Source organism: Marmota flaviventris, chromosome 17 (genome assembly GCF_047511675.1).
Source record: "Marmota flaviventris isolate mMarFla1 chromosome 17, mMarFla1.hap1, whole genome shotgun sequence".
Lineage (NCBI taxonomy): Eukaryota > Metazoa > Chordata > Mammalia > Rodentia > Sciuridae > Marmota > Marmota flaviventris.
The window spans coordinates 28778406-28805097 of NC_092514.1; the positions used below are offsets into that span (position 1 = coordinate 28778406).

Sequence of the window (26692 nt, forward strand, 5' to 3'; positions counted from 1 at the left end):
AACAGACAAGTAGCAGATGTGTGTTAAAATAATACTTCAGAAACAATCGATGACATAGTTTATTAGGCACGTGTGAGCTCACAGTGGTGATTTTATACCAGGGACATATGAACTATCATGCTCATAGGAGAGACTTAAGTGTATCCATGTTTCCAGACACTTCAAGTGGGGCACTGGGACAAAGCCCAACTCCTCTCTCCAGTATCCAGGGCACAATTCTACCCTCCCTCTTACACATGGAGGCTCACCCTGGCCAGCAAGTTCTTTTAGACTTTCTGAGGCAGCAAGCACAGCCCTCCACATACCACCATCTACACTAGTAGCAGCAAGCCTGGGGCTCCAGCACAAAGACCTCCTTGGAGCAGAACATCCCTGGCTGTTCACAGTTAGCACTGCTCAATGTGGGGCCCTCTCGACCAGAGGCTGGGACCTCCAGAGGCTTTATCAGAGCCCCTCCTCCAGCCCCAGGTGCAGCCCAGCCCACAGCAGGAGATGTGAGTGCGTGAGAGAGTGTACGGAGGAGGGGCAGCAGGGCCAGCTACTCAGCCTCAGACCCTGGAAATCCCAACCCAGAGCACATGGCTGGTCAGGATGGAAAATCCCACCTAAGGGCCACTGCACACACACACACACATGGAAACATTCTATCCAGGACCTGCCACTCCGGGAGGCCCGTGTTCAAGGTACTGACTGGTCTACACCGGCCTCTGGCCAGTCACTGACCCCAGGAATTTACACACTGCTTAATACCTGTACCCCCACCCCCTCCTCTTCACGGTAAGGCATTTGCCCCCTGCAATGTATGCAAGTTCCCAAACCAACCCAGATCAGACTGCATCCCTCCTCAAAACACACACACACACACACACACACCCCTCAGGTTCTCAGTTTAGGTTAATCTATAACTTGAGCGGTCAGGCTTCAGTGAAGCAGCAACACGAGGCGCGTGAATGGAGGTGGAGGGCTGGGTTAGGGGGGTGCTGACCACTCCAACACGAAGGAGAGGCCCCAGGCGGTACTCAACCTTCAGGGACTGCACCTCAGCGCCCAGTCCCTTAGAGTTGAGGGACTGTGGGAAGAAGGAGGCAGAACCCAGTGCAAACAGGACTTGACTCCATATTAGGGAAGAGGTGTGAGACAGGTGCAGCGGGCAGACTAAGCAGGCTTCTTCCTTCCTTTCCAACTCCGGAGTGGTGGTGCGACGCCCGCTACCAAGTCCCAACGGTAGGCGGAGGCCCTACCAGCCTGCAGGTCAAAAGACGCTAGAGAGCGCACGTACTCGGGAGGGAAGGTCGCACCAAGGCGCTGAACCCTACTCCTTGGCGCACGCGCATGATCCCATACCTGTGTGCAGCGCTCCCCTAGGCTCACCTGGCTGCGGCCGGACAGCGAGAAGGTGGCATGGCTGGCGAAGCGTGCAGTACCCAGGCGGGGCGCTCGGTCCGGAACCCCAGGCGCCGGCGGGGGACTAGGCGTGCCAGGCGCAGGGGACAGCCCGGTCGCCAAGCCCAGCGCTTCCACCTGGCGCGTCAAGCGCTCGAGCTGCGCCTGCAGCCGCTGATTGTCGCGCTGCAGGTCCGCCACGGTGCGCGCCAGGGGACCAGCCAGGCGCAGCGCCTCGGCCACGCGCCGCTCCACGCCGCGCTGCAAACCCTGCATGTCCTCGTGCAGCGCGCGCACCGCGCCCTCCAGCGCCGCCTCGTAGCGGCCCAGGGCCTCGCGCACACTGCGCGCCTCCTCGGCGTCGGGGGTCGGCTCCATGGCCGTGTAGGGTGCACCGATCTGAGAGCGCGTCGGAGGTGGGAGAGGATCGGAGCTCCGCAACTCAGTGCTGCGACTGGCCGTAGGGGACTGGCCTCGCCAGAGGGGCGGCCGAAGGGGCGGAGGCAGGGCGGGGCGGGACTCGTGAGCCCCGGGACTGGGCGCCGCGCGGGGGCGGGGTTGTGGAGGCGGGGCCCGTCCCGCTCAGGGACACCCCGCCCCTGGAGATTCTCTATGTGGTGCGGGATGGAGAGCTTGCCACCTCCTATCCTCTCCAGGGGAGCAAAGCTTTGCGGGAAATTCCAAGTCTGAGCCCCTCTTGACCCTGAAGGAGCAGCGTGCGGCCTGGGGGCGGGGAGAGGGGGCGCTGCGGATCCACCGGAAGAAGGCCCTGGCCCTTGGGGACCATAACCGAGGGTTATGCCTTCTTTTTCACCTGTAGGGCCTTGGTTCCACTGGAGTTGGAGATGCCCCCACTTCTCAGACCTGAGAGCAGCAGCAGTGGTCTTCAGAACTGTTCTGACTTTCACCAGGTCCCCATCACCTCCGGTGTCTTATGTGCACATACTCACCTGTGGGGCCCTTGCCTGTTACAAGACCTCAGGGAGAATGAGACAGGTGGCGAAGTCCTCTTCCAGTCTTTTCAATTATGTGCTGTCCACGCCCAGTTCTCCTACTCTGTGTAGCAAGGTCCTTGGCACGCTTCCCACCCATGGTCAGTAAGGGCTCCAGGCTCACCAAAGAACCCCCTATTAGGGCGTCCAGGAGAGGCTGAGGGCAGACAGGGAGGAAAGGGTGTGCTTAAAGTGGAATCTCCAAATCCTGCCATGGGCAGCTTGAACTAATCTCTTGCCTTCCCCCATGAGAGGTCAGTCCCTGGCCTCTACCCACAGGCCAGGGCTCTGACCTGTATTCCCTCCAATGCTCTGTTCATTCCTGATCCCAAAGAGACTCAGGTCCAGAACACACACAAACACCAACCATTAGAAGAAAAAGAAAGAAAATAGTTGTGACTTTAGGATGATATTGTAAAACTGATTTGAAATTAAAATGAGAACATTTCATCCTTGGGGGTGGGGGGAGGAACTCCTAATTAGCTTTTCCTTTTCAAGGTTTGAAGGAGGCCCCCAGGCTGGGAAGGCACAGCCAGATGACCCACAGGAAGGAGAAAACTGAAAGGCTTGTTTCCATGGTCCTATTTAGCTTTCAAAGATATTTGGAGCCACAGAGCTTTCTAACCCATTCCCTACCCCACAGGAGCTGGATCAGTCTAACAGATGCTGGCTGCTGCCCCTCCCCACACACATACACACACAGTGGGGACAGGAAGGAACACTGAGTTACCTAATCCAAGGAGCCTTCCAGCAATTATTTCAAGAGAAAGTCAAGTGCCAAAAGGCGTGCATGTTGCATGTGTGTGCGAATGTGTATGTGTTCCAAGTAGCCGTCTGGACAGGGTGAGCCAAACCGCTCCCCACATTCTTTCTACGGGTGGAATTTTTGATAGAGACCTTGAGAGATGCTGCTGTAGCAGCCCTTGCCCCCAGACAACACTCATAGCCCCAAGAGGTAGGAACACAGGATCCTGGAGTTCAAAATTCCTGGTTCCAGCCGGAGAAACCCAGTCTCTTCCCTTACAGAACCCGAGAAAGGAAGTTTTGGGAGGGCCTAGACAGTTAATCCCTGGACCACAGCTGTTGTGCACCTGAACATATACCTGGACTGACAACCTAGCCACGGGAGTGGAGGCTGAGCAGGGATCCAGCCTCAAGAAGAGGCTGGCTGGGGTCTCTGGGATGAGAACCTCAGTGGGTGGAAGATGGTAGAGATCTGCCCAGGATACATCCACACTCTCCAACCTCAGGTAAGTTACCTAGTCCCTCCTGGGCCACTGTGGATAATATCTAGGAGTTGCTTGGGGCCAGGGCAGGGTTCCTTCTGGGGCTAAAGTAGGGACTCTGTCAGGAGCAGACTGGGCGTCTCCTGGGTCCTGGGAAGACAGACGGTGCAAGATTCAAACCATCCCCCTGGCTTCTTTCCCTCAGCAGTCAGACCACTGAGTCAGTAGCTGGAGATGAGCCTAGAAGAGAGAGAGAACCAGGAGGGCAGGGAAGAGGGGCAGGAGAAGAGGAAGGAAGAGAGGATAAGGGGAATTCTGGAGGGGGAAGGGGGTAGAGCGCCGTCCAGCAGCACCCTATCTATGAAGCTGGCTCCAAGACAGATGGGGGGAGGCTGCCACTCTGCTCCTAGACCAAAAGGTCCTCCCAGCTCTCCCTGAAAATCACCCCCCCATCCTCTCCAGCTCAACTCCAAGCTGTGAGGGAGGTGAGGGCTGCTGAACCTGGCCCAACTCCCTCCACATTTGCCAGCCCTGATGTCAGCGAGCAATGGAGGCCGACCTCCCACCAAGTCCTGGGGGTCTGGCATCTGCCCTTCCAGCTCCCTCCCCCCTCACTGGGCTCTGACCCCATCACTGCCTGCTGGTCTCCTGCTCAGCTCTGCTTCTAGGCTCAAAGCAGGAGGCAGACAAGCCTTCCCAAGGCCCCCTGCCAGTCACTTTAAAAAATCAAATCCTTGGCAGGCCCAAACCTCATAGTTAGGGAAGTTAAAGGCATAGAGCTGACATGAGGAAACTGAAGCTCTGAGAGGGCATCACCTGGCCTGAGGTCACTCAGCAAGGCACTCAAAGACTGGACTGGAACCCAAGATTTGAGGTACTTCCTCTTCCTACATCCACTCTGAGCAACAGTCAGATCTAGGCAATTCAAAGCAGTTCCTCTCTGCGTCCCAGGTTGGTGGGAGGCTCAACTCCCCTGGAATTTGCCCCTCAGAAGTATTCTGGGGGCTCTGCCCACCAGACTGATACTACTTCTGCACCCTCTGCACCCCTGGGTCCACATGCATGGGTGTACAGGTACGCACTTGCATGCACACATTGGATCCCATTCACAGAGGGGGTCTATCTCAGCCATTTGCCTGTCCCCACACTTGGTGTGGCTTCAGTACATTGGATGATTGGATGTCTGGGAAGAGGGGTCTCACTGGAGAGTCAATGGGACCAATATAACTGTTGGGTGGGAGGACAATGGGGGATGCAAGAAGGAGAGAGGTAAGAATGGCTCCCGAATTCTGACTTGGGGACATAGTGGTAAAGGTCACTCTGGTGAGTTACAGAGAACATGTATTAGAGCGAAGTGTGGGCTGTGAGGCTCGTGGACCAGCGTCTAGGGCCGCATCAACATTCGCACTGGATCAAAGGCAGTTACTGATTTCAATGGAGTGCCCTCCAAAGCCCACTCCCAGAAAGAACTCAGATTGGAAGGTCAGGGGCCAGGCCAGACCTATTGTCTGCCCGGCCCTGATTGGCCCTGCCACACCCTCCACAGAGGCCCCAGCTTACTGGGGCAGCTAATAAGCCTGGTCTGGTCATTAGGCTTCATATCGGGGAAGATATATGCAGCTAGCCATACTCCCTCCACGGTCTGCAGCTTCAGGTGCCCAAACCAAACACATTAACAAGACCTCCAGGAGGAAGAGTTCTGGACTGAATCCACCCCCACAGCCAACGTACCATCCCCCACTCCTCCTCCCAAATCCTGAAATCCTCTCTGTCCCTGGAAACTGTTGCCTTGTTATGAGGTCCATAGGGGTGGGGACGCAGGGCTTACATTTATCTTTTCCTGCCAGGTTGCTGGGCTCAGAGCTAAGAGGAGTAAGATAAGGAGGGAGGTAGAAGATATGGTAGAGGCTGCACAGGAGCAGAGGCCCCAAGGTGGGTAAGTCTTGGAGTCCCCAAGTCTCACCTCCAGCCAGGACTCAGGGAAGTGCCCAGGAGAGGAACCCATGGGTCTCTACCCTCCTCCCCACAGCTCTACCTGCCTAATGCAGAACCACAAGGGCTAATCCTGGAACTCTCAGGCCTCTGGGAGGCTGGGAAGACACTCTTCCTGCCTCCTGGGTAATCACAACTCCCCTTTACAAAACCTTCCTTTAAATCTGTCCCTCCTTTCCGGTGGACACTCTGCCCCACACTCCTGTACTTTTCTTTTTTTTTTTTTTCCTGGTACTAAAGATTGAAACCAGGGGTGCTTTACCACTGAACTACATCCTCGAGCCCTTTTTAAATGTTTTAATTTTGAAACAGAGTCTCCCTAAGTTGCCCAGGGAGACTGACCTCGAACTCGTGATCCTCCTGCCTCAGTCTCCCAAGTTGCTGAGATGATAGGCATGTGCTATGGCACCAAGCTGATAGTGTGCATTTTTAACATTAATCTTTTTCCTGGGTCTGAGAATGTGCCTGTGCACGCATCATGCTTGCACATGCATGTATGTGTCCGGGTAGAGAAAACAGGTGGGAGTTAAGAGTCTACTATCTGCACCCATGCCTGCACATACACGTGATATGGGGAGCGTGTGCACAATTGTAAGTAGCCATGTTTGCAGGAGGGATTTTTAATGTGTTTGCTTGGTGGTGGATGTGTGTTTATATTTACAGCCTGCAGTACCTGTGTCAGTGTAGACATCAGGTGTGTCCTATGCAGCCGGTACTATACACATGCTTGTACATGTCATGTATACAATAGATCTATATACCTTAATGTTTGCATGTATATCATCGTGTGTGGATTTGGACATACATATTACATGACCCGTTTCGGACTGACTCCAGCCAGATCTAGAAGTGTCTCTAGAAGGCACAGTTCTGGTGTGTTCTAGGGCCTGCTCTGTAGAGATTCTTGCATATAAAATTCTACAAGTGACCCTGGTTTGGGGAGGAGATATTAGAGAGCAGAGCTTCTTGCCCTCTTGGACAGACATTAGACTCTCTTGACCCCAGTGGGAGAGGAACTTCCCACAGGCCTCCGCTGAGGCCCAGGCTGCCCACCCATTCCTGCATGGAAGCCTGTGGCCCTCCTCCCAGAAGAGGGGCTGTGGAGGGTGAGGGGTGGGGACATCTGCTTCCAGTGCAGATAAGGCCATTGGGCTCACATTTTCCATTTCCAGGATCCTCCCCCTTGGGTCTCAGCCCCTAAGCCCTGGCCCCCTGTACTCCGGAGGCCTCTACACTGATCCAGCCCAGCTCCCCACCCTCATCCTGAGAACTATGGAGCCAGGAGGGGAGATTGCTGTGCAGAAGGAGCAAGCACTTGTCTGAGGCTTCAGGCAAGCAGGGGCGGAGCAGGCACCCTGCCTCAGTCTATCCCAGGCTTCTGGATATTGGGAAGGGGTCTCTAGAACAGGGAAGACCCAGCCTGAGGGCCCCACAGTTCATATCCAGATGCTTGGGCCTCTAGAAACCTGCCTCTAGAGATGGGAGGCAGGAGGATTGGCACTGTTCTGATAACACACTCCCTGAATGCATACCTTTTCTGCCCAGCCCAAGGACCACAGACCCAAGGGGCAAGCCATCTTTTGAGGGCAGAACTGGGCCTCAAACTCTGGGCTCTTCCTCCCTTCTCTGCCTCTTACCACCCCCTCCTCAATATCCCACCAAAAGGCCTGCTCCCTCCAGCCCTGCCTGGGCCTACCTCCCCTCCCCCTTCTAGAGAGGGGGCCGGGGGAGGGATTATTTATAGGGCCTTGCTCAGTGGCCTCCAGGACAAGAGGAGCCAGAACTCCAGAGCTACAGCTCACTAGGCCTTCCCCAGGGGCCCCACGGGACAGGCAGTGTCTGCTTTCAGTCCAGCAAAAGGCCGCATCAGTCAGAGTGGGCAGTGGGGGTGGGGAGGACAGGCCAAGGCAGGGGGCTGGGCTGAGGCTTGGGCCAGGGGCCCTGTGGACCCTTTTACAGCCCAGAGACAAGCTAAACTTCCTCCAGAGCATTCTGAAGACTAACCAGGACTAGGAGCCTGTAGGGAAGAATTCAGGGGTCACTGCCCGCTCCTTGGGAAGGCCTGAAGGAGTCACCAGGCGGCCATGTCTCCTCTATGAGCCCCAAAGGCATCTTGCTCTTACAACACTATCCCAGCTAGTTCTCCTCCTCCTGACCCAGGGCTTCTGCTGCCAACAGGACAATACCTTAGAAGGCCATTCAAGACCCTTCCTGACCAGATCCCCTTGCCCGAGGCACATCTTCTACTTGCCAGACTGACAAATTCCTGCTCACTCCTCAGATCTTCAGAGCCCAGCTTCAATGTCACCTCCTCCAAGAAGCCTCCCCGATGATGAGGCCTGCGGCCGGTCCACACCTCTGCTGACCCCCTCAGGCCTCCTGTCCTTCCTGCCTCCCTCCTCCAGGATAGACCTTGTGTTTCTCTCCAGCCGCTGTCTCTCCTTAGGGTGTGGCTGTGTGGCTGCCCCTCCCCTCAGGCTGGGGGCTCCCTAAAGGGCAGGACCCTGTCTCTCTCGTCCCTCTGTCCCCATCACTCAGCCTCCCCATCCCCATCAGCCAGTGCTTGTTGGTGAATGAATGAGGGGAAAGAGTCCAGAAGGAAGGAAGGAACAAGTGAGCGAATGGGTGAGTGCAGAGCGAATGGGCATCTGCAAGAATGGGGAGGGCAGGTGAGCAGGCTCGACCCCCTTCAGTGCCTCCTGACCCTGGGTAACTGCTTGGCGACCTGGAGGGCGGGAAGGCAGCAGGGGCAACCCAGGCCAGGTCTCAGTGACACTGCCGGGCCCTGGGCAGCAGCCAGATCGGTCACTCTCATTCTTTCCAGATCAAAGTTCCCCCAGGGAACAGCCCGGAACCTGACACTGGCTCTGGGGGGTGGGGCCAGCTGGCCCTCTACAGGGAGAGGCTGGGCACCTGTCCCCTGTGCTAGGGACACCGGTAGTCCAGGGCCAAGGGGAGGGAGGGCTGGACCATGTATGCACCTACCCCAGCCCCACCCCCACCCCTGGATGAAGGGCCACATCATTGAGTGGCAGGAGTCCTCAGACCAAGGCCATCCTGCACCAGAGTCCCTGAGGATACCAAGCCCCCAAGACTCCAGGGCCAGGGCTCCTTGCACTGTCATGCTTCTGTGTCATCTTGGACTCACCCATCTCCCAGCAGCTTCACTCTCAGACACTCTTGGGTACCTCCTTCTGCCTCCCAATCTCTGTTCTTTCTGTCTTTGCTCCTTCCTGTCTCAGCTCCCCATATCTCTATATTTCTCTGTATTTTTTGGTTCTCCTCTGGTTCCTTCTATCTCCTCCTCTCTATTTCTCAATCTCTGTGTCTCTCTAGACTTGAAGAATAACAGTGTCATCTGAGCCCTTCCTTCTTTTGTTTTTTTTAAATTAATTTGATTGTATATTTTATTTAACAAAAGTATGTAAAATATTAGACACTTCCAGCTGGGGCTGTAGCTCAGTGGCAGAGGGCTTACCTTGCATGTGTGAGGCACTGGGTTCGATCCTCAGCACCACATAAAAATAAACAAAATAAAGACATGCTGTCCATCTACGACTACAAAACAAAAAAATTTTTAAAATTAGACATTTCAACATAATATAGTTAATATAAAATTATTAAGGATATATTTCTTTTTTTAATATGTTTTTAGTTGTAGATGGACATAATACCTTTATTTTACTTTTATGTGGTGCTGGGGATCGAACCCAGTACCTTCCACATGCAAGGCAAGCACTCTACCCACTGAGCTACAACCCCAGCCCTATTAAGGACATATTTCACATTTCATTTTTTTGTACCAAGACTCCAAAATCTTGTGCATATTTTTAATTTGTTCTTTTCAGATATACATGACAGTAGAGTGTGTATTTTGATGTATTATACATACATGAATTATAACTTCCCATTTTTGTGGTTATACATGATATGGAGTTACACTGGTCATGTATTCACATATGAACATAGGAAAGTTATGTCCAATTCACTCTATTGTCTTTCCTATTCCCATCTCCATTCCCTTCCCTTCATTCCGCTTTGTCTAATCCAATGAATTGCTATTCTTCCCTCCACCCCGCTTTTGTGTGTTAGCAGCTACATATCAGAGAGAACATTCGGGCCTTTGGTTTTTTGGAATTGGCTTATTTCACTTAGCATGATAGTCTCCAGTTTCATCCATTTACTGACAAATGCCATAATTTAATTTTTCTTTATGGATGAGTAATATTCCATTGTATATAATGAGCCCTTTCTTCAAGGAATGCACTCCCATACCCCTTCCTCCTCAGTAGCCTGGACCCTGATGTTGGGATGGTAGTGGAAGAGAATGGGAAAGAGAGAACCTGGGGCCGGCCCTACTGCAGACAGATATCCTTTGAATGTTCGGCCCTGTGTCAGAGCCAGGCAGGGAGGATGCAGGCAGAGCTCTTCTGGGGCAAAAAGCTGGTGCTACTGAGCCAGGTCTTGGGTTTGCCACTCTCTCTCCTTCTTCCCATTTCACTCCTAGCTGTGGAAAGTCACACCACAGTCAGATTTTGATTTCACGCCCCAACTCCCATGTGCAAGGTAGTGCATGTGCATGTGCACACAGACACACACACACAACATAGAGTAGCAGTGCTGAGCTCAGGACTCGAGTCCCAGCCACAGCTCACCACTCCACACATCAGTCTTTTTATCTGTAAAATAGGGAACATGAAAATAGTAGCAGCTCCACAGAATCATCATGAGGACTGAATTAGTTCACCTTTGTAAGTCCCTTGCAAACAAAGGCCAGTATGTCTGGCACATGTGGGTTTATGTACAGTAGCCCCCCTCCCTATCCACAGTTGTGCTTTCTGAGGTTTCAGTCACCCACAGTCAACAAGAAGTAGGTACAGTATAAGATATTTGCAGAGGGGAGGAGCACATTCCCATAAGTTTATAATAGTATGTTAAAATAGTTATTGCTGTTAATCTCTCACTGTGCATTATGACTTAGATCTGGAATATCCCCCAAGAGCGTGTGTGTTGAAAGCGTAATCCCCAGTACAGCAATCACTTTTAAGGAGTGATTGGATCATGAGGGCTGTGACATCATCAGTGGCTTAATCCACTTGATGGATTAATCCACTTGATGGATTATTAGTTTGAACGGACTACTGGGTGGTAAGTGGAGGCAGGGAGGGCATGGCTGGATGAAGTAGGTTATGGGGAGACCATATCTGTTCCTAGTACAGGTCTCTCTCTCAACCACCCCACTCCCTGCTTCCTGGCTGCCATGAGCTGAACAGCGTTCCTCCACTCCAGCCTTCTGCCATGATGTTCTGCCTCATCTCAGGCCTAAGCAATGGAATTGGCCAAGCACTGATGAGACCTCTGAAACTGGGAGCCAACTGTGGTCTAAGTTGTTCTCGTCAGGTATTTTGGTCACCACTACAAAAAGCTGACTAATTTACAAATTAAACTTTAGCATAAGGCTGGGGCTGGGGCTCAGCGGTAGCACACTTGCCTGACATGTGAAGCACTGGGTTTGGTTCTCAACACCGCATATAAATAAATAAAATAAACTTCTATCAACAACTAATATATATATATATGAAAAAAAACTTTAGCATAGGCATGTATGTATGGGGGGGAAGTATATATAGAATTCAATACTGTCTGTGGTTTCAGGCATCCACTGGGGGTCAATAAAAAAAAAAGAAAGAAAGAAAGAAAGAAACCAATAAAACAAGAGATTGATTCTGTTGCCCCAGGCTGAACTGGACCCTAATCCCAACAGATCCAAAACAAGCCTGATGTGAGCAGCTGAGGGAGATCATCCAGCTGTGAGGGGTGTGTATTTCTACAGATCTGCCTGTGGAACAAAGTCACATGCAGAGAAGTCACATTACTTCAAGTTAAAATGATTGAAACCATCTCCTTATGCTTCACATATGAGATTTTTTTAAAATTAATAATCACACAAATGTGATCAATCACAAGAGAGTGTGCAATTGGCACACATCTGTAATCCCAGCTACTCAGGAAACTGAAACAGGAGGATCACAAGTTCAAGGCCAGCCTAGTAACTTAGTGAGAACCAGTCTCAAAATAAAATTAAAAAGGACTGGAGGTATGAATCAGTGGTAGAGCACCCTTGGGTTCAATCCCCAGTACTGCATAAGTAAATAAATAAGAGAAGGACAGGCTTGGAGACAAGAAGTGGAAACTTCTTAAAAAGAAAGGAGACAGGAGCCCTCAAGGGAGAGACAGGAGCCCTCAAGGGAGAGACAGGAGCCCTCAAGGGAGAGAAGGGAGTCTGTAGGGCTGGGCAGAGAGCAGGGCTAAATTTGAAGGGTGTAGACTGTGGTATATATGCTTAGCAGGGCTGGTATCTGAGCATGGCTGGCATTGGGAATTGTGCTGCCAGTTGGTGAACATAAACCAGAGCAGCTATATCTACCCTCCAAAGTAATGGCAAAAACCAAACCACAAGCCTGTGGTTGTGCCCTCAAGCCAAGCCACCAACGTCACAGGAACTATCCCAGAAATATGTCATTCATACAAGGTGGTGAACACAGTAGACACTTCTGAGAAAACCCTTGTCTGGAGCCTGACCCAATACAGGCCAAGCTAAGGCCACTAGCAGATGGCCTTGAGTCCTATCAAGTTTCCAGATAACCTCAAAACCAGGAATCATAGAGTATTGAAGAAGATCAACAGCATGCAAGCAAACAAACTCAGTAGACAGAACTGAGAAACTGAGTTTTAGGGCAACTTAAAAAAAACACATTAAATTATCTTTAAAGGCCTTAAAGAAATAAAAATGGGATGGCAACTGTGAACCAAGACAAGGAAGTAATAAAATAAGAACAGGACAAATGAGAAAACTTCCATTAGAAATCTGAGGAATTAAAATTACAGGAAAAAAATGAAACCTCAAAAGACAGACTAAATATTTATAGTTGGAAGGAGAAAAATGAACTGGAAATTTGAATTGAGGAAATTGCCAAGAACTCAGCACTGAAATGTCAAGAGATGGAAAATATGGGGGTGGGGAGGGATACAAGAAGAACAGAACCTGTGTAACTCTATATCATGTACAACCAGATGAATGAGAAATTATACTCTATTAATGCATGATGTGTCAAAATACATTCTGCTGTCATGTATAACAAATTAGAACAAATTTTTAAAAAATAACAAAGAATAGGAATTTATCTCTCTAGAATAGAGAGGTAGAAATAATGACTGAGGACTTTCCAGAAGCAAAATAAATAAATCATTCGTTTGGGGGAAATCTTATCACATACTAAACATGATGAACAAATAAACAAAAAAGAATCCATTCTTATTTTCACACTTTAGTAAAATGTAAGAACATCAAGGATTAAGAAAAATAAATATCCTAGTGCCAGAGAAAAAGTAGATTATCTAAAAACAAGGAGCAAGAATCTGACATCAGAGTACTTTTTGACAACACTGAAAGCCAGAAGAAAATAAAACAATATTTGCAAAGAGAAAAGAAAATAAACTTGAACCTAGAGTTGTATACATAGCTACACCACCCTTCAAGAGTAGCGGCAAATTAAATATATTCCGGACATCACTTAAATGAAAAAAAATATATGAACCTAGGAAGAAGCAATTTGAATTACAATGAGCAATAATGATACATAGGCCTTGGGTGCAATCACCAGCACCATAAAAGAAGAAGGAGAGAGAAAGAGAGAGAGAGAGAGGCAGAGGAAGAAAGAAGAAAAAAATAATAATGATCAAATAAAAGTGGTTAAACATATTGGTGAAACAAAATACCAACTCACTGTGAACATTGATGTTATGTTGAGTTGCTGGTATTAAAACTGCAGAATGTGGGTGTTGGGAGGGCAGAGAATGGAGGGCAGTCAAGGGCATTGAGGGTTGGATGCTGGTGTCCTGACTCACATTGTCTTGGCTACGCTTCTGATTTCAACCAACGTTGCAGCCAAAGTTCCTGGAGAGCTCACAACAGGCTCCCGCCTTAAGTTAAGTTTCATTTTCTGCTCCAGAATTTATGGAGTTAATGCTCCCAGAGGCAACCCTCAAAAATGGGGGACAGAAGCTGAAGGATAAATGTTTCTCTCACTAGTTCTTCATCCGGACGATGCTAAGAAGTCTTCTATACTTGCTTTAGAAGGTCTCCAGTGACATTGAGCCCAAATGTCCACAGTGGACACCTTAGTAACACACACTCATATTGTCCACCCTTCATTCTCCTGTTCCTTTCTCAGCTTTTCATCAATACTCATCAGGTAAACTTTCTTCTTTCTTTTCTTTTTTCTTTTTTTTTTTTTTTTTTTTTAATTTTTCTTCTAGCTTCCAGTGTTCTTCCATCATCTCCTTCTCTTTCCAGAGCCTTCCATCTCATCACAACCTCTGTGTGTCATCACCTATACCTCCAGGTCCACGTCAGACCCTAACATCCTTCCAAGCACCTCCCAGCCTTCCCCATCTCTTCAAGTCTCCCCCAGTCACCTCTTCCTTCCATTATACCCAGTCTCCTCCTCGCTCCTCTCTCACTCCATCGCATTTGGAACTTCAGCTCTCCTCATCCATCTAGCTTTCTCCCAGATTCAGTCCCTCCTGATCAATCCGAACCCCCAAACCATTCCCAGTTCTGTTTCACCCAGCAACCCCAAATATTCATTCCTCATATCCCCACTCCCTGGGACCACAAACTTCCTCCCGTTTTCCACAATCCCTCCAGAGCCCTCCCGTGTCCTGGCCCCTCTGTTCCTGCCTGATTAGAGACTCGTCATCTAGGTCTTCACCTGGGATGGTGAACAGATCATTTTCCTGCATCTCAGATGGGTCATTACATTGAGACCTTCAGCTGGCCAGATTGTATTAAAACATAGACAATATTTAATGCTGCCTGAGGTACCCCTAGACCCAGTGAGAAGGAATGGAATCACCATATGATCCAGCTATCCCATCTCAAGTGGGATGAGAGTGTGCTGACCGCAGTCAGAGAGGGCCCACGCTGGCAGCCAGGAAGGTCCACCGCTGCTCTAACCCACACAGCCAGATCAGATCAAGGGACCTACTGCAGCAGGAGGTCATGGAAACAAGGTCAGGGGATTCTGTATTACAGAGCTTATGACTTTTTGAGGTGGTCAGTCCTGTGCCACCCACTTCCCACCCAACCCAACATTAACCAGTGCCCCAAACCCTTCTCATCCCAGCCAGATCTCCCCACTCTCTTTCCTCCTCATTCCTCCCCTTACTCCCAGACACTCCTAGCTCCACCCACCCTCCCAGCAAGACTTCCCCTCCTCCCCCATCACCCCTTCCCTAAATCCCTTCTAATCCCTCATACCTCCTCCATTAGGGACAGGGACATCATGGCTTCAACTTTTCTCTATGCAACATAGAAAACAGAATAGAGGTGGCCAGGGCTTAAGAGGAAAAAGGAACTCTTTTTTAATGGGTGCAGAGTTTCTGTTTGTGGAAAGAAAATGTTCTGGAGATGAACAATACAAATGTGAGTGAACTTAATGCTGCCAAGCTGTACATTTAAAATGCTTACAATGGTATTTTTTTTTAAAAAAAATGTAGTTGTAGATGGACAGAATGCCTATTTGTTTATGTTTATGTGGTGCTGAGGATCAAACCCAGTGCCTCACATGTGCTAGGCAAGCACTCTGCCACTGAACTACAGCCCCAGCCCCAGTAATTTTTAATCTTAGGTATACTTTAATAAAAATTAACTTTTAAAATGGTGCTTGGAAAACTGGCTCTCCATATGTGGAAGAATGAAATTAGATCCCCATCTCTCACCACGCACAAAAGTCAAATCAAACTGGATCAAAGACTTAGGAAACACACCAGAAACTTTGCAATGGCTAGAAGAAAACTCAGAGTCAACCCTCCAGTTTATTGGTGCAGGCACCAACTTCCTTAACAAGACCCCTAAAGCTCAAGAAATAGAACCAAGAATCAATAGGTAGGATGGCATCAAATTGAAAAGCTTCTACACAACAAAAGAAATGATTAAGAACATGAAGAAAGCCTGCAGAATGGGAGATCTTTGCCAGCCAGCTGCTCCCATGACAGGGGATTATTACCCAGAATACAAAAAGAACTCAAAAACCTTCCTATAGTGGTACAGCCATCTCAATTTTATAGCAGCACAATTCACAATAGCCAAATGCGGAATCAGCCCAGATGCCCATCATAGATGAATGAATTTAGAAAATGTGGCATATATACACTGTTGGGAGCTGCCATGGATGCAGAGGCCTTCAAGTCCTGATGCCTTGGGGCTCTGACCAATTACTACATTTCCTAGGGACTTGGGCATTGTCCCAGATCAGCTCCAGGTTGAGCTACACTCACCTGTTCCCTCGTAATCCAACCCCTTTGCGCTTTTTGGGATAGAATGTTCCATGGAACCTACCCCTTGTGTGTTCCTTATATAAGAATAAAGAATTCCGGGGGCTCTCTCTCTTTCCAAGGACGCTTAAGGTCGCAGAGCCATCTCCAGATTACTGAAAAGGTACTTCTGTGCGGTTGCGTGCTTTCTTTGTCGTTTTCTGGAGTTGTTGGAATAGTCAGATTTGGTGAGCCCACCAATAGGTCGCCAGCTAGGATAGATGGCGATAATACACAATGGAGTTTTACTCCATCATAAAAGAGAATGAAATAATGGAATTTTTGGTAAATGGATGGAACTGGAGAAGATCATGTTAAGTGAAATAAATCAGACTCAGAAAATCAAGGGTTAAATGCTTTCTCTCATATGTGGAAGCTATAGCAAAATAAGGGCAAGAATGTGGGGTGGGGATTCAGATGTTATAAAGATGGGGGGAATCAGAGCAGTAGAAGGAGATAGAGACACAGGGAGGAGGGACAGGAAAGGGGGAGGAAATGTGGAAAGAATTGAACAAAATTGCGTTATGTTCACGAGCAAATATCACACAGTGAATTTCACCTTCATGTGAGTCTGTGGAAAGCACCCATCAAGGGTGGAAAAACGGACAAGCAAGGGGAGGATCAGTGGAGTGGAGGCAGGTGTCAGAAGAGGGAGGAGTGTGGGGGGAACAGGGACTGAAATATAGCAGGTTGGATTCCATGCATCATGTATGATTTTGTTGGGATGAACCCAGCCACTGTGTATAGTGCTCATTAAATAAATAAATAAATACAAGTTTTAAATTCCTCTCCACCCAAGACACATCTACCCATTGCTTCCAATCCCACCCCATCTTCTCTAGTGTTCTTCAGTTCCCCTTAGTTGCTCTTTTTTGCCATCTCTCCTTATGTTTTCTCTGTCCCAAGTCACCTCCGTTGTCCTGGTTCTCCCATCCTCCTGAGCTCACTCATCCTCTTATTCACCCCATTCCTTCCATGACCCCCACCGCCTCCAAGCTCCCCTACCCTTCCTAATCATTTCCATTCTCCCTAGTCTCCCTAAATCCCCATCAGTTTCCCTTGATCCCCAACAGCCCCTCCAAGGGCCCTCTACCCACCCCTATACCTACCATGTCCACCTCTACCCCATCTCATAGACTCTGCCACTGCCCTACCCCAGTTCCAACCCATTACCTTATTTTGGTCAAAACTACCTATGCATTCCAGGAGCTATTTTTCCTCAATGGATTTGATTTAGGAGTCAAGAGATGCAGCAGAAATCTGCCTGCAGTGGTTTAAACAAGTGTAATACAATATGAGAATGGAAATTGTCTTGGTGTTGACTAAAATCCCAAGACAATAGGTATGAATGACTCCCACACTCCAGAGGGAAGGAAGATCATCAAAGCAAGGCTGGCAAAGAAGGTGACTGAGAACCTGTTTTGTGACTCTTAGCTGACCACCCCTTTCTAGATCACAAGAGAGGGTGTAGAGGCTAAGAGAGTTTTTTTGTTTGTTTGTTTTGATTGTTTGTTTGTTTTTACTAGAGGCAGGATTTCTTTGTAGAAACCAATATAGTGATTCCCACCACCAACTCCCACCAGTAATGGGGAAGAAGTAGGGGAGTGACTGTCCCTTACCTCAGGTCTCTGGAAAGTGGCTTTCATAGGACCACCCAGGAAGCTCAGTATGCAGTCAGAAAGTTACTGATTGTTCCATGACTGAAGATGGAATAGGTTGCCTCAGTAATTTAGAGAACATATTAGAATGGTCTCTGACTCATGCTTCAAACATTTAATAAGGGTGACTTGTCCTTCTGTCTATGAAGGATTAACTGTCTCAGGAATTGCCCCTTCTTACAGTAAGCGATTAGAAGTCTGGACAAATACACGAAACATATTTTCAGACATTAAACAACAGGTAGCACAGAACTCTGATCCCTGAGGGAAGAGAAATAAATAATGTGAATGCCCTAGTTCACAGCCTGGGGTAAGTTTTGGGGTCACAGTTCAAGGAGGAGGATCCTAAACAGAGACCAATAGTCTCACCAAGTCGAAGGGGCAAAGAGCGGAGTTGGAAGTCTTAAAGAAATTTTCAAGACAAAGTACTGAGAAAAAAAAATGAATCTCAAAAAAAAAAAAATCACATCATGTCTTCAGAGGAGTATTCTGAACTATGCTGGGCTAAAAACTGATATTCTCATGTGTGAGAAGAAAACACCCAAAGCTGGTGGGGGTGGGGGGGAACAGCAGAAAGTAGTAGGTCAGATAATATCTGAAGATCACACAGGACTAAATGGAAAGACCAAAATGGAAAGATATTGTAATACATCTAACATTAGGCAGAATCCTCAGAGGGGTCATACATTACTAGTAGGGCTAATTAGTCCCAGAATAAAGTCTTCTTACCATAACAAAGCTTCAAAGGAAGCCCTGAAAGGATCAAAGTGATTTACAAGTACTTAATGGCATACCAGAACAAAATCCAACACTCTTTAAGGGAGTACAACGAAACACAGCACTCAACAACATAAAATTTACATTGTCCAGCATCCACTAAAAAATTACGAGATATGCAGAGAAGGAGAAATTTTTTATCCATTACTAGGAGAAAAACAATTACTAGAAACAGATCCAAAAATGACAGAGATGGTGTAATTAGTAAAGAAATGTTCTATAAAAAGAAAAAAACTATAAGCTGGGTGTGGTGGCACAGGCCTATAATCCTACTGACTCAGGAGTCAGAGGCAGAAGGATCTCAAATTCTAGTTCAGCTTCAGCAGGTAAGAGGGGCCCCTGGCAACACAGCCAGATCCTGTCTCAAAATAAAAAATAAAAAGGTTGGGGATGTGGCTCAAGTGGTAGCGTGCTCGACTGGCATGCGCGCCACGCGGGGTTCGATCCTCAGCACCACATACAAATAAAGATGTTGTGTCCATCGAAAACTAAAAAATAAATATTAAAAATTCTCTCTCTCTCTCTTTAAAAAAAAAAAAAGTTGAGGATGTAACGTGCCCCTGGGTTCAGTCCCCAGTACCAAACAAAACAAAACAAACCTATAGCAAATAGATCAGGACAAAAAGAGAAAGAAGACACAACTTAGCAGGGATGAAAAATGTATTATCTACAGATAATACATACATCAAAATTATAATAAGGAAATATTATGTACAACTTTATGCAATAAGCTTAACTTAGATGAAATGCACACATTCCACAAGCAACACAAACTACCAAAGTTCATTCAAAAAGAATAGGTAACAGTTCTCAAGACTCCAAGACAAATTATTTCACTGATAAATTCTACTAAACATTTAAGGAAAAAAATAATAAAAATCATACACAACCTCTTCCAGAGACTTACAAAAGAAGAAATACTTCCCGACTCATTCTATGAGTTCAGCATGATCCTAATTTCAGAACCAGATAAGAACATTATGACAACAGTACAGAACAATATTCTTTATGTACATAAATACAAAATCCTTTGATAGAATTTTAGCAAATCAAATCAAATAATAAATAACAAAATAATACATCATGACCATAAGGAGTTTATCCCAGGAATGCAACATTATTTTAACATTTGAAAATTAATCAATATAATCCAAATTAACATGCAAATAAGAACTGTAGGATTATCTCAATAGATGCAAAAGCTTTTGACAAAATGTAATATCCATGCTTGATTTTAGAAAAAACTCTTATAAAAACTTGAAACAGAAATGAATTTTCTCTACCAAACAAAGCACATCCAGAATAAAGATACAGCTAATATTATATTTTATCATAAGAAGCTAAATGTGTGTGTTGTTGGGCATGGCGGTACCCACCTGACATTCCAGCTACTCATGAACCTGAAGCAGGAAGAGGATCACAAATTTGAAGCCATATTGGAAAACACAGCAAGACCCAGTCTGAAAATAAAAAATAAAAAGGGCTGGAGATGTGAGTCAGGCGTAGAGCAACCCTGGATTCAATCCTTAGTACTGGAAGGAATACAAACAAAAAAAATGAAATACCAGTATATACACAGACAGGCTAAAACCCTAAAAATTGACAATATTAAAATATTTCCAAGAATTCAATACAACTGCAACATTCACAAATTGCTAGTGGGAATGCAAAATGTTGCAGCTATTTTGGAAAGTAGTTTGATAGTTTCTTGTTGAATTAACCATACACTTACCATATGATCTTGCAGTCTTACTCTTAGATATTTATGCAAGAAGAATGAAAATATATGTCCACAAAGACTGGTACACAAATGTTTATAAACTTCGATATTCATAATAGTCCAAAATATTGGAAACAATCCCATCTCTGACAATGGGAGAATAAATTGTGGTACATAGATACAATGGACATGACTCAGCAATAAAAAGGAAAAAATACTGAGACATGCAACAATGCGGTTGCTTCTCTAAGACTTTATGCTAAGAAGCAGATAAGAACAAGCACATACTGTAAGCTTCCATTTATAATATGTAAATCCTCAAAACATGATTCCTTTAGTAAAGGCAGACATAGAGATAGAAATAATACCATGGACTGGAGTTAACAGGTAAGGCAAAGGGTCACGGGAAACTCTCTAGATGTTGGAATTGTTGTCTTGATTATGGAGTTTGTGGCTGGCCATAAGTAAGAAAACTGATGACTTTTACTTTATGTCAATTATACCTCAGTAAATTGGGGGGGCAGGGGATGAGTAGCAGAGATTGAACTCAGGGGCACTCGACCACTGAGCCACATCCCCCAGCTCTATTTTGTATTTTATTTAGAGACAGGGTCTCACTGAGTTGCTTAGCGCCTCACTTTTGCTGAGGCTGGCTTTGAACTCACAATCCTCCTGTCTCAGCCTCCCGAGCCGCTGGGATTACAGGCGTGTGCCAGGGCGTCCAGATATCTCAGTAAATTTGATTAAAAAAAAAAAAAGTGCGTGGGAGACTTGTTGGATAATTCTGGTTTGGATAGTAAGGTGAAGAAAGTTGGCTGATGGGAAACTGGCACCCCTAAAATCTACTGGAGGAAAAGATGTGATTGTTTTCTGGGCACCAAATATGAGCTACAGGACAACAGAGCGGTAGTAAAATCTGCCCAGGAGCGCCACCTGGAGACAAGACCCGGTCTCGGCAGCCAGGAAGGAAGGCTGAACTGCTTGAGAACCTAAGAGTAGTCAGTCAGCTGCACCAAAGGCACAGTGGGTGAGAGACTCAATAATGGTAAGGACTGGAGCGCCTTGGAAGAACTTAGGAAAGTACTCCACTGGATGAAGAGTCTGCCATATATACAAACACAAAGCCTCTTCCTCCTCCTCCTCAGTTTCAGTCCTGGAGGAACCAAAAGTAGCCAAGTACAGGAGTAAGGAGCAGAATCCAGGGCATATTACCAAGTGGAAGGAGGAGACTTTGCAATTTGTTTATTGCAATTCCTCTGTTTCTCCACTCACTCTCTCTTTTCTCTCTCTCTTTCCCATTGCTTGCTGCCTGTCCAAAGAGACCAAGAAAGAGCAAGAAAAAAAAAATTAAAGAAGAAATCTCTAACTTGAAAGAGTCTTTTTAAGTTTTGGGGAAGATTCTTGGGGATTTTGTTTTGTTTGGGGATTTTTGTTTTGTTTTGATTTGATTTGATTTTTGTTTTGCTTGTACTTCTTGGCATTTTTATTGTGGTAAAATATATAACATACAAATATTTATACATAACATAGAATTTACCCTGTTAACCATTTTAAGCGTACAATTCAGTGGCAGCAAATATGTTCACATTGTTGTGCATCCATCTCCAGAACTGTTTCATCATCCCAAACTGAACTCCTGCACCCACGAAACAATAACTTCCGTTCCTCACCACCACCTCCTGGAAACCACTGTTTTAATTTCCACCTCCATAGATTTAACCATATTATATGGTGTTTAAATTGCAGTAACTGAAAGGAGACTTTGAAACTTGAAGTGACCCAGGAAATGTTTTATCAGCAGAATGTTCCAGAGAAGACATGAGCCTACTCTATGTTTCATTCAAAAGGGTAGTGATGTGGCTGGGGGCTGTAGTGGTGGAGCACTAGCATTTGCAAGGCCCTAGGTTGGGATTCCCCAGTGCTGCAAAGAAAAAGGGGGAGGGGATGATGGATCATCCCCACAGAACACATTTGAATGAAGATAGGGAAATTGTTAAAAAGTGACTTTATTCCATAAACATACATTGGAGAAAAAAATGGCTTCTTCAACAAATGGTGCTGGGGAAACTGGAAATCCATATGTAGCAAAATGAAATTAGACCCCTATCTCTCACTCTGCCCAAAACTCAACCCAAATTGAATCAAGGACCTAGGAATTAGACCAGAGATCCTGGGCCTAATAGAAGAAAAAGTAGGCCCAACTCTCATCATGTTGGCTTAGGAACTGAATTCCCCAACAAGACTCCTAAAGCTCAAGAAGTAAAATCAAGAATCAATAAATGGGGTAGTATCAAACAATCAAGAACGTGAAGAAAGAGACTACAGAATGGGAGAAAATCTTTGCCACCTGCACCTCAGATAGAGCATCAATCTGCAGGATGTATAAAGAACTCAAAAAACGTAACACTGAAACAAATAACCCAATCAATAAATGGGCAAAGGAACTGAACAGACACTTCACAGAAGAAGAAATACAATTGGTCAACAAATATATGAAAAAATATTTAACATCTCTAGTAATTAGAGAAATGCAAATAAAATGTAGACGAGATTTCATCTCACTCCAGAATACAAGAATACAATACAATCAAGAATACAAGTTAACAATAAATGTTGGCAATGATATGGGGGGAAAGTATACTCATACATTGCTGATGGGACTGCAAATTGGCACAAACACTCTGGAAAGCAGTATGGAGGTTCCTCAGAAAACTTGAAATGAAATCAATATTTGACCCAGTTATCCCACTCCTCAGCCCATATACCTAAAGGGCTTAAAATCAGCATACTAGGACTGGGGATGTGGCTCAAGCAGTAATGTGCTCGTCTGGCATGTGCAGGGCACTGGGTTCGATCCTCAGCACTACATAAAATAAAATAAAAGATGTTGTGTCCACCGAAAACTGAAAAATAAATAAATATTAAAAAATTCTCTCTCTCTCTCTCTCTCTCTCTCTTTAAAAAAAAATCAGCATACTATAGTGACGCAGCCACATGAATGTTTAGAACAGCTCAATTCACAATAGCTAAGCTATGGAATCAACCTAGGTTCCCTTCAACAGATGAATGGATAAAGAGAATGTGGTGTGTGTGTGTGTGTGTGTGTGTGTGTGTGTGTGTGTGTGTATAATGGAATATTACTTAACCATAAAGAAAAATGAAGTTATGGAATTTGCTGGTAAATGAATGGAACTAGAGACTATCATGCTAAGTGAAATAAGCCAATCCCCAAAAAACCAAAGGTCGAATGTTCTCTCTGATATGCAGCTGCTAACATACAATTAGGGGTTGAGAAAGGAAGAATAGCAGTTCATTGGATTAGACAAAGGGGAATTAAGGGAAGGGAGGGAGGTTGGGAATACGAAAGACAGTAGAATGAATCAGACATAACTTTCCTGTGTTCATATATGAATACACAACCAGTGTAACTCCACACCATGTACAACCACATGGTGGGAAGTTATACCATGTATGTATAATATGTTAAAATACACTCTACTGTCATGTATAACTAAAAAGAACAATTTTTTTCAAAGAGTTTTTTTAAAGTTTCCTTAGCCAGGTGCAGTGGCACATGCCTGTAATCCCATCAACTCTGGAGGCTGAGGGAGGAGGATCGCAAATTCAAAGCCAGCTTCAGCAATTTAGCAAGGCCGAAGTAACTTAGTGAGACCCTGTTTCAAAATAAAATATAAAAAAGGGCTGGAGATGTGGCTCAGTGGTTAAGCACCTCTGGGCTCAATCCCTGGTACAAAAAAAAAAAAAAGCTGCCTTATATCAATACCCCATGAATTCTATTTCTTCAGCCTCACAGCTACACAAATAAGTTTCTTTTCCCCATGGGACCCAAAGTGTGACCGTAGGGAGTTCAGGGCTGATATAATTGGTTGCGGAGTCATCAGAGCCCACACTTCCTTAGTTTCTTACTGTACCATCCTCTGGGTCCAGGTTCTGAGTTCCAGGCAGGAAGAAAGGAACAGAAAAATGCTTTGGGGAGAAGTGAGGAAATACCACCCAGATCATCTCCTGTGCTGTGTGGATCAGAAGAGGGATGACCCAGTTAACAAAACCTGTTCCAAAGGTCCAAGGAAGCAAGGAGCGTGGCAGCGTCCAGGTAGGACCAGGCTGATCCACAATTCCTATCTCCATATGTGGAATCACGTGTTCAAATTCAGAGAGGGAGGAGGTCAACGGAGCTTGGGCACACATTTGCCCAGCGTCTGTATGGTAGGGCAGCATGAGGACAGATGTGCTCCTGTGGTGGCACACTGAACATTATTAGCCTCAGTCATATAAATAGGCTAAAATGGGCCCTGCATATTGGTCCCTATGATTTTTACTTCTTCACAACAGGACTGTTAGAGACCCATGGAGCCAAACTCAAATGTTTACACTTCTAATTGCCTCCAGGACAGTCCAAGCAAGCACATGTTCAGCCACTTACAGCCTGCCTGTTTTGCAGATTCTACCAACACCTGCTGGCCATAAAAAGGCCAAGCCCTGCAACTATGAAAGTCTGAGCCACTGCTGCCCTTTGGAACTTCTTTGACCCAGAGACACCCTCATCATGCAGACATGTAAATCCCCTTTCTGATCCCTGTCTCTGGGAGTTCCCTTGCTTTCTTCCCTTTCTGGGTGGAGGCCCCACAGCACTATCCATAGAAAGTCTCCTGCTATGAGGGATTTCCCCTAATGAGCACCCTTCTCCTGCTATGAGGGATTTCCCCTAATGAGCACCCTGGCCAAGCCCTACCCAAAAGTTCATTGTGTGCTACTGCCACCTGGTGGTCATCTTCTCCCTTGCTCAGCTCCCAAATCCTAGAACTCAGTACCACCTCTCACCAGGACTCCATAGGACAGAGGAGGAATAACACCCCATTAGAAAATCTAGATTCAGTTAGGAGAAGAGAGAGAAAGGAGCTAAAAACCTGATGAAAGTTCACGAAGTAGGTAATGCCTACAAGAAATAAGACTCTCAGAGGCTGGGGATATAAGCTTAGTAGTAGAACTCTCTTCTATCATGTGTGTGGCCATGGGTTCTGTCCCCAGCACTACAAAAAAAGAAGTAACCTAATTGTCATTGCTTGCAGATGTGTGAATTTAATTTCTCAGAAAAGCTCAGAGAACATTCAGAATTAGAATTGACATCATATTCACACTTAGGAATGACTGAGCCAAAATAGAGTTAGACCCTTTGCAAAGTTTCTCAGCACAAAGGAAAAGGGCTGGTACCTGAAGCCAACTGGAATGCTTTTGATAAAAGAAATGAATAAAGAACTAAATGCTACCATGAAAAAAACATCACAGGCACTTTAGAGTTTGTCCCTTCTGCTTTAGAAATATTGGGGGGGGGGGGACTGGGTATGGTAGCAGATGCCTGTAATCCCAGCTACTCAGGAGGCTGAGGCAGGAGGATTGTAAATTCTAAGTTAGTCTAGGCAACTTAGTGAGACCCTGTCTCAAAACATTTTTTAAATGGTGTCTGGGGAGGTGTCTCAGTGGTAGAACACTAGCCTTAGAAAGAAAGAAAGGAAATTTACAAAGTGATAAATGACCTCTTACTGGAATTGAGCTTCCTCCATTCTAAGTCTGGGTCTAAGAATAATTCCTGGGTGACAGCAGGGTCAGGACCACACAAATGTCTTTCTTGCCCTCTTGAAGTTTTTAGAGACCAAGAGCCGGTGTCTGCACTACATTGTGCTCCCACTTCAAGTTGCAGATGACATTTGCTGTCCTCCAGGGACTCCTAGAAGTATGTGCATTCATTGGCGTTATTAACTGTAAGCAAAAGACACTTCTGCAGGACTTAAGTAGAAAATAAATTTATGAAATTTCTGTGGGCACAGAAAATGGATGGTGGGGGAGTGGGCTATTGGAGAACTGGCTCGGAAGTTATGCAGCTAGGACCAGTAGTCAGAATCACACTGTAGAAATGTCTGGTGAGGGCACCACAGTCTCCACCTCATCTGAGAATCAGCTGCCACAGTTTGTATCCCTGACATTGAGCTATAGAACTGTGGTGTCATAACTCTGAGGGAATACCAGCAAAGTGTACTGCTGACCCTACTAGGTAAAAACAAATAACTTCTGGATTCTCTGATTATCAGGATCAAGAACAAAATATTCATCAGGGGCTGTGTTGGTTTTTCCCAACAAAGAAATACCTGGGATAGCAGCTGCAATTTGAGTTTTCTGTTTTTACTGTATCTACAGTTCTTTTCCAATACCTATCTTCTGCATTATACAGACCACTACATTAAGTTGAAATATGATAGCAATCAGTACTCTTTCATCTTTCAAGTCTTTAATGGCAGCATGCATCTTTGCAATTCCTCCAAAAAAGCAGTATTGATTTTGGTTTTCTATTGCTCTTACAGAGGGAGCCCTCCTGAGGTTTCCACTTGGCTCTTACTATGTTAAAATCTCTTATTCTATGAGTTGGAGAAATGATGCAAAGACTATAATTAATGCAAGGAATATTTTTTCCAACCACATTCTCATAGTATGGAAATAGCCACAGGATGGGTTCAGAATTCCACCAAACCTATCATGAAGTACATATAGGTC

At 46.1% G+C, this 26692-nt stretch overlaps 1 protein-coding gene across 2 annotated transcripts in view; it reads right to left on the reverse strand.

Annotated features, from left to right (window-relative positions):
- Positions 1 to 19818, reverse strand: part of Smtnl2 (smoothelin like 2) — a 38625-nt gene extending 18807 nt beyond the window's left edge. Inside the window, exons 1-3 of one of the 2 annotated variants that reach the window (XM_027922677.2) lie at positions 19782 to 19818; positions 2334 to 2532; positions 1372 to 2247 (exon numbers count right to left, since the gene is read on the reverse strand). In XM_027922677.2, the coding sequence (XP_027778478.2) occupies positions 1372 to 1761 (390 nt within the window). In that variant the 5' untranslated portion in view covers positions 1762 to 2247; positions 2334 to 2532; positions 19782 to 19818. Of the gene's footprint in view, positions 1 to 1371; positions 2248 to 2333; positions 2533 to 2668; positions 2737 to 19781 lie in introns of those variants that run through there. The other variant, XM_071604062.1, reaches the window with a different exon arrangement.
- Positions 19819 to 26692: the final 6874 nt, after the last annotated feature.